Source organism: Mesoplodon mirus (assembly GCF_964341445.2).
Source record: "Mesoplodon mirus genome assembly, chromosome: 6".
Classification (NCBI taxonomy): Eukaryota; Metazoa; Chordata; class Mammalia; order Artiodactyla; family Ziphiidae; genus Mesoplodon; species Mesoplodon mirus.
The window spans coordinates 134914151-134927968 of NC_138982.1; the positions used below are offsets into that span (position 1 = coordinate 134914151).

Below are 13818 nucleotides of genomic sequence, written 5' to 3' on the forward strand. Positions count from 1 at the left end.
GGCCATGCGGCAGGGCTAATTTCTTGGTCCTATCCTTACTTGGCAATGTGCCCCCTCTACATTTTGAACTTTAGCAAGAGATTCTGGTTCTGATATCCATGGATTTATGTACGACCTTTTAGAAGCTGTATTTTCCTCCTTTTTTTCACTCACGAGGATAAAAGCTTCTAGACTTTTCCCCCAATTAATATAAGTATCTAAATTTGCCCCATCTACATTTCCAGGGGACCTCTTACTTACATATAAAGACCTCACTCATTCCCAATGGTTGCCTTATTCCAGAGCAAAAAGTGATGATCAGTTTAGCCTACCAGTGACAGGAGTCCTGCCCTTGTTTACTTTCATCGTCTGCTTTTTCTGCTCTAACTTGGTTGTCTAAGGTGTAACAACCAGAATATTCCAGGTGAGGAGGCACAGCATGGTTTTATAATGCTAGGATAATGCCTTGTTTTGTTACCAATACTTTTTCCAATGATAACAAGCATTTTGGGGAAAGTTTTCAGCTCCACTTTAACACCAAGTTCTTTAGAGACTAGGATAAAGGCAGAACTTTGGGTTCTCTCTGGCCCAGTGCAATATTTTAACTTGCTCAAAAGGGCATTTATCTGCTACTGTGCTGCCCACTCACACAGTCCATGTGATGCTCCCGGTGGTTTGGCATTTCTGTACTTGGCAAAGCTTACCGTCATCTGGAGATTTCACCATGTACTTGCTAGAGTCTTAAGATCTCTAGACATTTTTTGTTTCATTTTAAACCTTTGGGGTAGATCTTTGTCAAAAGATTTCAGGTTAAGTCTAAATACAATTTCCTCTCTATTTGCCCATTTACTCTCAGAAAGGAGAGTAAGGTTTCCCAGGCATGCTTCTCACTCCAGAAGAAACTATCCCATCTTCATTCTGTGGAGTATTCTGTTCAGCATCTAGGAAAGCCATTACACACATGCTGATCTTCCCTAGATGCCAAACAGGAATTGGGTCTTCCATTTGTCCTCTGCTCTGCCACAGCACCTAATATAGAGATTTGCCCACTAAATAGCTATAAAACATCCCTAAATAAACAGATGAACAGCACAGAAAGGAATTTGATAGTACCTCTTCCCTATGGAATTCAATACATGTTATTCAGTCTCTCAAGATTGCTGGGCATTTGGAATAGGCCGTTTTTTTTTTAAACCACACAAGAGGCATCTGGTTCTGCAAAAGGCAGATGGTTAAGTCAGTGATGGAAACCAAGATGGGAAAGAATGACTCCTGACTATTCACCTGGCAGGGCTGCTCCTCCATCAGATGGAAATTAAACAACTTAAAATTACAGAAAACATCAAAGGTCTTAAACCAAGGGCAGAAAAGTCACTCCGCTTTACTCCCATCACTCCTTAAAAAAATGAAATATCAATCACATGTTCATTCTTCCGTAGGGCTTACATGTTATAGTGTATAGGAATCCCGAGAGAACACATCTAAATGTGCACCTATTCGTGTCATCAATTGTTCATATAAAGTTTTACTACTCAACTTTAAACTTTCTAAGTAGCAAGTCCAGTTTCAAAACCTATGAGCTCTTTGAATAATATTTCTATAGTATGATTCGCCTTTAGTTCAGAAATACAAATACTCATATGCTATTCAAATACTAAATAAAGTGATTTCTAACACAGAAAATATTATTTACAAATCATGAGCTTCTTTTGGACAATAAATATTTTACTTACCTTATGAGTATAACTTCACCAAAATTTGTAAACTGTTGCAGAAGTTCATCAATCAAAGCATCATCGAAAAAATTATTTTCTGGTAGAGAACTTTTGATTGAGACCAACACCGTACCATCTGGTGGACCCTGAACGGCAATTACTTCTTTATAAATGTTCTGCCTCTCTTCAGCTTCCACTTCAAATATATCGATATCAATCAGGGCAACGACAGGCCTTAGGCATAAAGGAAGGAAGATGTGTTAGGAACGTTTAAGGAAGGATGTATTTCAAACAAATTTCAAGCACGATTAGGAATACAGAGACTGTTTAAACCTATGGTCAGAAGTCTTCAGCTCGGCCCTTCCGTAGTGCAGCAAAGTGCCAGGAGTCCACGTGTAGAGGATTTTGCTTCCATCTTGAAAACTAGCATTTAGGAGATCTAAATCTTCAGCTGCAGTCAGAATAAAACAAAACATAAGAGAAGCCACCTGAGCATGACCAATCATGTGGAGCTCCTTCATTTCACTGGCTTCAGTTGTCTGAGGCTGGGAAGCCAGACACACTTGGTAACAGGCAGGAAGTCTAGACACCGTTAAGTTAAAAAGGTTTCTTGGTGAGGTTATCATATTATGCTTTACTTAGTTAAAATTAAGATGAGCCTTTACTCTGAGGCTACTTAAAGGCCTGTGACCAGATAGTGTTTCAAAAATAATTGAACAGACAAGTAGCAGTTCAAAGTATCTGCAAACCACTTGAGTTATTCAAATTAGAAATCTTAACTAGCATTCAGTTGACAATTCCGTAAAAACGTTTCCCTGCTTCTCTTTGTATGACACTACATCACTGAAAGAAAAGAGATTGAAAAATTAAAGTATTACAAGCAGGTCTGAGAATTTTTTTTAAGTTTTATATTTAAGTTGAATTTACTTTATTCTAGATAACCTGTGTTGAAAAAAAAATAGTAGTCCTCCTCGCCTTATTCGATGTTTATATCATTCCCTTCCTCCTTGTAAAACTTGTACCAGCTCACTTAAATGAAGAAGTCCATTTCCCAACCGTCCCAACCTGATCTATCAAAAGGCCATTTCCTTCTTCTCCAGAGGACACGGTCTGTCCATGCAGGGGTGCGGCACTTTTCACTGGTGTCGTAGTCATCAGAAAACAAATCATATTTATATGTTGGAGCAAAGGTTACTTTTCCTTCTAAAAATCCTCTAAAAATCTAAAATAAACATACATAAAGTAAGTTATTCAAAAAGGCAAAAACGTTCTGTTTTCATTCAGGCAGCATTAAATGTCTATTATGTGCTGGAGACTCATGAAATTTATGTGCCTCTGATGAACACTTCTAACTGAATGGAACAGAGCTTAAGAAAAAATAACCCAAGACGTGGGCTTTATCATGCCACTTGTCTGACATTTGATTAAGCAATTTACAAAAACGTGAACAATGGAATTCCACCAGACTTTTGAGCTACATGACACATTTAGAACTGTATGGGATTTTGGAAATCAGATAGTTTGATGTCTTATTCTCAAATGAGGAACTGGGGCCTAAGAACGTTACATGGTATCCATCAGAATTTAAGTCTGATGACCAGAAAGATACCATATCAAGTGGCTTCCATCACCTCTTCTTAAAAAAATTTTTTTTAAATAAATTCTTCCAACTTTTGTGGTCACAAGTTTTTAGAACTAAGTCTCAAAAAGGCAGATGATATGAGAAACAACATCAAAATAAAGCAAATTACCATAGGATCTTAAAGCCAAAAAGCTCTAGCCCTGACAAGTAAGATTCTAAATTCGCTATTACTGTAAGAAAAAATGTATATTCTTCTACTTGAAAGTGAATCTTATGGAGACACAATATATTTTTCCTCCTGGAAATTATTATGAGTTTTCCTTTCCTTTTCTTTTTTTAAAAGACAAGGCAATTTTCTATCTGTTAAACTACAGATATATATCTACTAAGTATAAAAAGACTCCAAGAGGTTAAAAAAAAAAAAGCAACACTTTAAGGAAAGTATGTTTTCATAATCAAAGGTCCCCTTCTTCCCAATGCAAGTATCTTAAGTATGTATCTACCTGTCCAGCATTTTTCTGGTTGATAAGCTGATCTCCGGCTATAAGAGAATCCCAATTTTGCTGTCTTATGAGCTCTTTCACTTCTTCATTAGGAAGATCGATTCGGTAGTTGAAATCACCACACCAAAATACGTAGTCATGGGAGAACAGCATCCTCCCCTGGAAGCAAAGAGAGAATTTTACACAATCAATTAAAAAAATGTTTTACAACTTTTTCTTTGCCTCACCCCTGCCATGTCCGATTTATTTAACCCCACAGTAATTACACATGAAGTATCTAATATTCAGGTGAACAATGCTGACATTTCTAGGAACTACCTTAAATTTTCAAAAACTGACACAGAATTTGGGGTAAACTGAAACACATTTCAAAGCATCCTCTTCAAAAACAAGCAGCAAGAGTTTACCATTGGAAAACTCAACTTCCGCGCTATTTCCACAAAATCTTCATTTCGTTCTTTGACCTGCGATTGTCCTGCAGCAAAGTGGCTGCAGACAAAGCAGAGGCTTGTGGTGTGGAACAGCATTCGTATTGCGACCGCTCCCTTATTTCCAGTTGCGCCTCCCATTCCAGTCTTCACAGTATCAACTGCAACATCCCTTTAAAAGGAAGAATTCTAAATCAAAGATCAGAAATTCCAATAGTTCCGTGTGCATAAGAAAATAGGAATGTCTGTTACATAATTATAACATTACACATTGTGGGGCACTTTGAGGGCAAGCCTGTGAAAGAGTACAGTGAAACTATTAGTGATTCTTTACTCAAGAACACATTTAAATAGAGTTACGATATGATCCAGGAATCCCACTCCTGGGCATATATTGGGAGAAAACTATAATTCTAAAAGACACATGCACGCCAATGTTCATTGCAGCACTATTTACAATCGCCAAGATATGGAAGCAACCTAAATGTCCATCCACAGATGAATGGATAAAGAAGATGTGGTACAGGGACTTCCCTGGTGGTGCAGTGGTTAAGAATCCGCCTGCCAATGCACGGGACACAGGTTTGAGACCTGGTCCAGGAAGATCCCACATGCCGCAGAGCAACTAAGCCTGTACGCCACAACTAATGAGCCCGCGTGCCACAACTACTGAGGCCCACGCGCCTAGAGCCTGTGCTCCGCAACAAGAGAAGCCACCACATGAGAAGCCCGTGCACCACAACAAAGACCCAACGCAGCCATAAATAAATAAATGATTTTTAAATAAATAAATTTAAATCTTCAGAAAAGTTTAAAAAAAAGAGTAAGTACTACTTTATAAACAAAAAAAAAAAAAGAAAAGAAGATGTGGTATATATATACAATGGAACACTACTACTCAGCCACAAAAAAGAATGAAATAATGCCATTTGTGGCAACATGAATAGACCTAGAGACTGTCATACTAAGTGAAAGAAGTCAGAGAAAGACAAATACCATATCACTTATAAGCAAATGAACTTATTTACAAAACAGAAGTAGACCCACAGACACAGAACACAAATTTATGGTTACCAAAGGAGAAGGGGGGTGGTAGGAGGGATAAATTAAGAGTTTGGGATTAACATATACACACTACTGTATATAAAATAGATAACTAATAAGGGCCTAGTATATAGCACAGGGAACTCTACTCAATACTCTGTAATGGCCTATATGGGAAAAGAACCTAAAAAAGAGTGGATATATGTATATGTATAACTGATTCACTTTTCTGTACACCTGAAACTAACACAACATTGCAAATTATACCCCAATAAAAATTTTTTTAAAATAAAACATAACCAACAAGGACCTACTGTATAGCACAGGAAACTATACTCAACATTTTGTAACAACCTATTAGGGAAAAGAATCTGTAAAAGAATAGATATATATACAAATGTATAACTGAATCACTTTGCTGTACACCTGAAACTAACAAAACATTGTAAATCAACTATATTTCAATTTAAAAAAAAAAGCACATTTAAAAACAAGAACCATGAACAAGTGTTTCTCTGAAGCCACAAACATGACAGGCCTTTTTATTATCTGATGTTAGGAAGCAGCCTTAGGAGAGCGATCTGTTTACTGACCTGATGAATGGAGCATGTTGTGGTCTGATAAAAACAAACAGACAGACGCCCACCAACTGCTCGGAGGCTAGCAGCACATACTTGTTGTCTCTGGAGATGGTCTTCTGAAGTTCCACGGCCCAGAGCTTCTGATTTGTTGTGCTAACAGAAAATATTAAAAAGGGAATCTTCAAAAGGATGGTGACAGTAATATAGCCTGTTTTATAAGCCAGTTGTCAATAATACCTTTATATGCCCACATTTAATAAAACTACCCACGTCACGAAATCCACAACAACAGTGAAGTCTTTATGCAGGCTGGGCTTTTTTGTTTGTTTCCTTTAAAAAGGAAAACCCAAAATTTAGCCAAAAGAACACCCACACTTCAAAGTCTATCCTATTACTCCTTTACAAAGAAAATATGAGCTTACTGATTAAATGAGTGCTCACCATGTGAGTAATCTCAAGCTTGTACACTTTATTTTTTCCTTAGTATTCATTGGGATAACAGAGAAGAACATGCTTCCAGATACATTCCCCACCTTTGTCTTATTTTTATGGGTTATATCTTAAAAAAAACTCATAATGGAAAATTTTAAACATCCACAAAAAAGAGATAATCATAAAATAAACCACCACATACCCATTATCCAGCTTCAACAATTATCAACGTTTTGCCCATCATTCTTCTTCATTATCCCCTCCCATTTTTTTTAAACCTGAAATATTTTAACCCAAATATGAGATATAGGCCATTTCACCCAGAAACACTTTGGTATGCACCTGTAAATGCAACAGGACATTTTCATTTTTGCATAGTCACAATGCCATTATCACACTCAAATATTAATGATTCTTTAATATCATCTAATACTCAGTTCATATTTAAATTTCCCTGATTATCTAAAAAAAACTCTTCTTACAGTTGGTTTCTTTAAAACAGGGTCCAAATAAGGTCCACACATTGCATTTGCTTGTCTCTTAATCTCTCTTAATCTTTAGCAGTCTTTCAGCTCACCCAACCCTCTTTTTAACGCTATTTATTTTTTAAGAAGCTGGGCTATTGGTCTGTAAAATGTTTAACAGTCTGGATTTGTCTGATGTGTCTTCATGGTACCTTGTCCCTCTGTCAGCTTTGTTTTAAACTGGTTACTCTAGAAGCTTGATTAAGAAACATTCAATTTTATTGATTTGTTTTGGCAAAAATAACCTCACAGGTGGTATAGTTACCCTCGCATCATAGCAGGAACTAATCTGTCATATTACACCTGATAGGCTGTTAGGACCGTGACAATTGACTCGTTGTAATAAAAAGTTCCTCCACTGATCCTTCTTCTAAGGTTTTAACATTGACTGATGATCATTGCCTAGATCCATTATTTCATTAGGGGTTAAACATGTTGACTTCATAATTTCAGCATTCCATGGGCATTTGTAATAAGTTGGAATTCTTCTATCAACAACTTCTCTCTTATCAACTATTCAGTTATTCTGAAACACAGTTCGTATAAAGAAGGTAGCAAGAATGCTTGAGTCTTTCTCCTTATATATTTTCAGAGTATTAAGTCTGTGCCCAAGAACCTCCAATGGCGAGCAAAAACAATCTTCTCGTAGTTCCAGGTCATACAAATGATAAACGGTAATTCAGAATACAACCTCACATCCACCCATTTCATCTATCTAACACTATGCCATACCGCCTCCAAAATACAAATTCAGAGCACGGATTCCCTACCAACTCCACCACTAAGACTTGGATTCTGAAAACAGAACGACAGCTTTCATCCCTTTCTTCAGCTCTCTCAATGAACCCTGATCACTCCATTCCAAACCACACACACTTCCCCACCTCCACATGCCCGATCCCCTGACCTCTACCTATCTACTTTCGGTTGCACCTACCGTCTTCTAACATGCTATACAACTTACTTATTCGAGTTGTTTATTGTCTGTCTCCTCCACTAGAAAAGAAGGTCCACACAGGTAGGGATATTTGTCTGTTTTATTCATTGATGTATCTTTAGTACTTAGGGTAGGTGCTCTGTAGATACTGGTTAAACATATGAATGAATAATCACCATTTTCATTAAAGAATAATTTGATTAATCTCTACTTAGACCAACGACTGAACAATGTGTTTGGTACTGGGAGCCCTCAGAATATGTTCTGTTTTAAGACCTGAATCTGTATTTTCAGGAAAGAGTCAAACAGCAAAATGAATGAAGTCGGAGTTCTTTTCTACTTCCCTGTATAAACTGTTATTCACTTTAGCTAAGAAGAAAGTTGTCATTTTCAAGACTGATGACTATAATACCATACTATTTCAGCCCATAATTTTATTCTGAAAATCTTTTTTAAAAAGTCACAAAAGAGGACTTTCCTGGTGGCACAGTGGTTAAGAATCCGCCTGCCAATGCAGGGAACATGGGTTCGAGCCCTGGTCCGGGAAGATCCCACATGCCATGGAGCAACTAAGCCCGTGCGCCACAACTACTGAGCCTGCGCTCTAGAGCCCGCGAGCCACAACTACTGAAGCCTGCACGCCTAGAGCCCGTGCTCCACAACAAGAGAAGCCACCGCAATAAGAAGCCCGCGCACCGCAACGAAGAGTAGCCCCCGCTCACTGCAACTAGAGAAAAGCCCGCGCTCAGCAACAAGGACCCAACACAGCCAAAAATAAAATAAATAAATAAATAAGATTAAAAAAAGAAAAAGATTCTTTAAAAAAAAAAGTCACAAAAGATGGGCAACTACTCAACTTTTAAAGCAAGCATCATTTCTTAAAATAAAACACTGAAGCTTTCAATTTCACTAAAATAATCTGTATTTGTAATAACACTTCAGAACATCAGTTCTCTGCTGTGGTCGGGGAACATCCCTGGGGATCCCTAAAACCCATGAGGTTGAAAACTGTCTCCCTAATATCGCTGAGATTGCCTTTTTCACTGTATTGACATTTGCATGATGGTGCAAAAACAATAAGTAAAAGTGCTGATGTCTTAGCAGGAATCCAGGCACCAAACTGTACGAGTATTCCTTATAATCTTTACCCCCATGCGCTCACAGTTTAAAAAAATGCCATTCCACCTAAGAATATCCTGATGAAGCAGTAAACATTATTAATTAAGTCAAAGCTCAATCCTTGAGCCCCATCTTTATAGTATTCTGTGTGATGAATGGATAATACACATCAAGCACTTCTGCTGCATACTGAATGCATACACCATGGTTGTTTCAGAGAAAAGCACCTGATAGTTTGAGCTCAGAGCTGAAATGCCCCTTTTTTCATAGAATATAAGAAAGAACGAGTGACAGACTATGGTTATTCAGATTTAGATTATTTGGCAAACAGTTTTTCAGCCAAGTCTGTGTTTTCAAGGGAAAAAAAAATAGCATCTATTTCCAATGATAAAATTTATGTTTTCAAGCAAAAATTAGAATCTTGATAAACCTGTATCTGCTACTCTGATCTTGACAGCTTCCACATACTTGAAGAATTTGCTGATGAGATGAGTGATGAAATTAACCAATATAATGTTTAATATTGTATAATGAAATGTGTCAAAATTTGGAAGATCTACATAACTCAATGAACTAGTATGTTCCAAATGACCAACACATGATGTTTCAAAATCATGCAAGGGTAAAAGATAGACCAATGTTTTAATATAACTGAGCACAAAAAGGTCATCGCTATGGTTTCAGATTCCACACTGCAACTAAACTTTGGGAAACTATTTGTTAAGTGGTTTCAGAGAAGAAATGATCTGAAAAGGCTATTAAGATGTTTCGGTTTCCAGCTACATATTTATGTGATTTTCTTCATATAATTCAACCAAAACAACATATTGCAACAGACTAACGCAGAAGTAGATGTGTGAATACAGCCGTCTTAAGCCAGATTCTAAAGACATTTGCAAAACTATCAATGCCATCCTTCTCAGTAAATTTTTGTTTTGGAAAACAGCTACTTTTCAGGAAGAAAATGTGTTACTTATGTTAACACGTAATGAGTTTATTATCACTGTTATTTTTAAATGAATTAAATGTTTTAAAGTTTTCATTTTTAACTTCTAATGTGATACATATCAAGAGATAAAACTCACATAAATAAAAGTTCTTTAAGATTTTCAATACGTTTAAGAGTGTAGAAAGACCTGAAACCAAAATGTTTGAGAACTGCTATTTTATAGTTTAAAAAGCATCTTCACATATATTCTCTCAATCTATCCTTGTAACAAGTTCTTAGTTATCTGCTCCCCATGTCCATCAACTAGAAAGTTTCCCTGTGTGTTACCTGGCTGGCTTACCTTGCATTCACAATGTTTCCAGCATTCAACTCTACCATTTCCTCAAAACCAATGGCAAATATATCAGTTGGTTTACTTCTTTTATCTACAATGAAGCATCCAGGAGAGACTTTTAAGAGATGGCCTTAGTTAAATGGCAACTCCCCTACCCCCCAACACAACTAAGATAACATCAGATCTCATAAAAGTCCATTTTTGTGTTTCAAGTTTAACCAAATTCAAATTAAAGGCAAAACCCCCTGAGGGGGACAAAATTACTTTCCATTTAGTTTCTATTTAGGTGACCTATGTTTGCCTATCTAAGACTGTTATTCTTGAAGATCCTTAAGTCCTTTCAGAAACCATTTGGAAAGAATTCTTGCTAAAGTTTGTACCATGGACAGCAGAGAAACAAGCCACTTCTCAAAGGCTAAAGTGACTCAAAATGGAGAGGGAAAGAAATTTTTCAGAAAGGGTACAAATAATAAAATGGTTGAGTAACGTTCTCAAATTAGAGGAGGGATTAGTTGAGAGGGATTTTTTACACTTAAATTTGAAGATTCCTAAGTGGAAGCAATCTAGGAAAATGAGAAGAGTCAGGGGCTCAGACTAACCCCTCTGTTCTAGCCATTAGCTCTCTCATAGCTGACAAGTCCAAAAGAGAACAGAGCTGCTTTAGATAAGCAACCCCAGGGTACTCTGGGTGTCCTAAGCATTCAGAAATGAGGATAAATAGCTAGAGAAAGAACTTATAAACACTATGAACAAATACTGAGAAAAAAAAATTTACTGACTGCTATTATGTGCAAGGCTGATATACAAATCTTCTCATTTACTACACAAACACCTTAGGAGACAGATTATATTTGCCTTTTATTTACAGACAGGAAACTGAGGCTTTGGAGAACCTAAGCAACTTGCCCAAGTTCACAAATAAAATGCAGTGGCCCAACTCTGGAACCAAACTGCCTGAGTTCAAACCCTGGCTGTGTCACTACTAGCTGAATGACCTTGGGCAGGTCACTTCTCTTACTGTGTCTCAGCTTCTCATCTGTGAAATTGGAATAATAATAGTGACGGTGTATTAGGTCTGTTATAAGGATTAAATGAATAGATGTAAAGTAGTTAGAATTGTAGTATTAGCTGTTATTTTATTATTGTTATTCTCACTACTACAACACCAGTTTCAAGTTAGGTTCAATGTAAATGAAAAGGGGCATTTTAATAAAAGTTTAGGGCAATTCCCGGGGTTTAAGGTGTGACTGATTAAAGACAACTAAAAAAGGAAAATCTGCATCTCACAGTATTTCCTATGTACATCACCTTCATAAATAACACTCGGTAAATGTATACCATTTGAAAAAGGAATTAAAGTTGACTTAAACAAAGAAGGCCTCAAATCCATGATTCTAGTTAAAATCTTAATACAAGCATCCTCAGCTTAATGTTTGGTTCTGGCTATGAAGAGCTTGGTGGCAGAGTAGCCAAACTGAATGACAAGTCTTTACAAGGATGAATCAGTACCGTTTACTATAAAGGGCCAACAAATGTCAAAACAAGTTTTGTAAAACTGCTCATGATCCATCCTATTTCTTATCTTAGCAAATAAAGGACTGTATTTGAAAAATAGAACATATTAAATTTGAAAAATTATCAATCATAAAATAAGCTTGCTTTGTATCAGTCTAAAGAAGAAAAACAGAACTAGTTTTTCTTATACATGTAGTTACCTTAAAGATATTAATTTATGTACGGATCCAATTTCCTGAGAATCAAATAACAAAGAAAAGGATCTTTTATTTTACCATGTTTTCTTATGAAGTAGTAGATAAAGGTCTAGTAATACAAAAGACCTAAGATTTGAACAGATTTATCTATAAGAATGTTGGTCTTCAAATGTATAAATCCCAGTTTCTTTTATAAGGTAATGCATACTGTGAAGTGCCACATTTCTTTTCTAGATTAATAAATCACAGTCAGGGTTAATTAATTAAATCCGTATTATAAAAAGCCAACCTTGAAACTCCTGGATGCCAGCTAACTTGGGTGCATCAAGAAGCCAGTCAGTGAGGGTCTGATTCTTAAAAGCTATGCTGCGAAACTGCTTCCCGCCATTCACATTCCAGGTGCCCACACATACTCGAATTTTCTTGGGCTTTGAATACTTGTAGAAATTCTCACACAGGCTCTTTAGAACTTTAGAAGATGCTAATCGAGAACAAAACACAACAGAATTTTGGCTGCATTTAACCATTTACAAAAATTGATTTTCATGACTAAGAAATGATGGCTGGAAAGTACCATTACCATCATCAGCACAAAGAAGCATCAGATACATGCATAAGCACAAAAAAGACAGCCTTGAACACAGAGCCCAGCACAATGCAATTAACCAACACAACTTTTAAAACATCATACATTAAGTACAATAGCCCAAGTGAAAAAACTATTACAAACTTAATGCATCAACAAAAACATGCAGAACAAACAGTTCTGTTTCACTGAAATGGTACACTATTTTATGAAATACAAAAGCAGAGACTGCACATTTTTAGGAATATAGCAACTGACTTTCATACAGCTTTCATTCGGAGGCTAGTAAAAATATGTTATTTCTTCCCAAACAAAAACATTCAAGAACCATTACATTTAGGATTCTAGCTACTGACAGGTGGTTTGATGAATAATGGCTCCCTGACAAAAACATAAATTATGGACAATGAGAGGATGGAGATGAAGCCATGACTAAATGCCTCCCAGCTCAGAGGAGACACCAAGTCTTACAAACGTTCTGCAAGGCCCCAAACAACCTGCCCTGCCTTTCTGCCCTCACCTGCCACCCAATCCCTGTTCTCTCACTGCTCAGCCACTGGACCCTCACAAGAATGGAAGCTCCATGAGGGCAGAAATGTTGGTCTAATATCCCTAGTGACTAGAAGAGCGCCTGGTACATAGTAAGTGCTCAGTAAGTAATGGTTAAATGAATAAATGTTCAATACATTTTGAATCCTCAATCCTTTCCCCACCTATTTTTTTGACTTCCACCTATCCTTCTTCCTCCTAAACCATGCTTCATTTAGGTTAAGTCAAATCCTTGGCACTTAAATTAACAGAGCCTTAACAGGACTTCAATCTAAAGACAGAGAATATGCCCTTAACGGGCGGTTAACTGGCAAGAGGAAAGGGAAATCACAATGGTGCTCACCTTTCACCACAGGATCTTATTTTATTATGATATTAATCATTATTGTTGGATACCAAGGTACATACAGCAAGCAGTCTTGTGAGAGAACGAGTGAAAGAGGCAAATAACTTTTTCGGATTAGAGTGAAAATAGTTTGACCTGTGAATCCCATGAAAGGACTGCTGATTTAGATGACAAGCACGTCCCCGCTGTTCCCAGGGGCAGACGTACACGTTTCTAGCCCTCTTGCTATTTGATTTGATTACTCATATAGAGGTGTCTGGTGGTAATGAAAGCAGATTATTTGTTCTGGCCTGTTGGTATGGTAAACTGAAAGCCTGCTGAACCTGGATAAAGAATAATTCTCTATTACTACAGATTATCACTGGTCTTTCTAATTGAAGTCATTGCCATTGTTACTGCTATGAAAACAGCTTCTACAATCCTTTCTACATCAAAACACAAGTTCTATAATGATTTAACAGCTTAAAATATCCAGCAAGACAAATAATGAATTGTGTG

At 36.9% G+C, this 13818-nt stretch overlaps 1 protein-coding gene across 3 annotated transcripts in view; it reads right to left on the reverse strand.

The window, feature by feature from the left end:
- The window catches only part of SYNJ1 (synaptojanin 1), a gene marked incomplete at its 5' end in the record, with an annotated part of 88818 nt that overhangs the window by 25122 nt on the left and 49878 nt on the right, over nucleotides 1-13818 (reverse strand). For all 3 annotated transcript variants that reach the window (XM_082624812.1, XM_082624811.1, XM_082624810.1), the window contains 8 exons: nucleotides 1713-1928; nucleotides 2028-2145; nucleotides 2760-2916; nucleotides 3780-3938; nucleotides 4187-4379; nucleotides 5845-5985; nucleotides 10134-10218; nucleotides 12129-12320. In XM_082624812.1, the coding sequence (XP_082480938.1) occupies nucleotides 1713-1928; nucleotides 2028-2145; nucleotides 2760-2916; nucleotides 3780-3938; nucleotides 4187-4379; nucleotides 5845-5985; nucleotides 10134-10218; nucleotides 12129-12320 (1261 nt within the window). The remainder of the gene's footprint in view (nucleotides 1-1712; nucleotides 1929-2027; nucleotides 2146-2759; nucleotides 2917-3779; nucleotides 3939-4186; nucleotides 4380-5844; nucleotides 5986-10133; nucleotides 10219-12128; nucleotides 12321-13818) is intronic.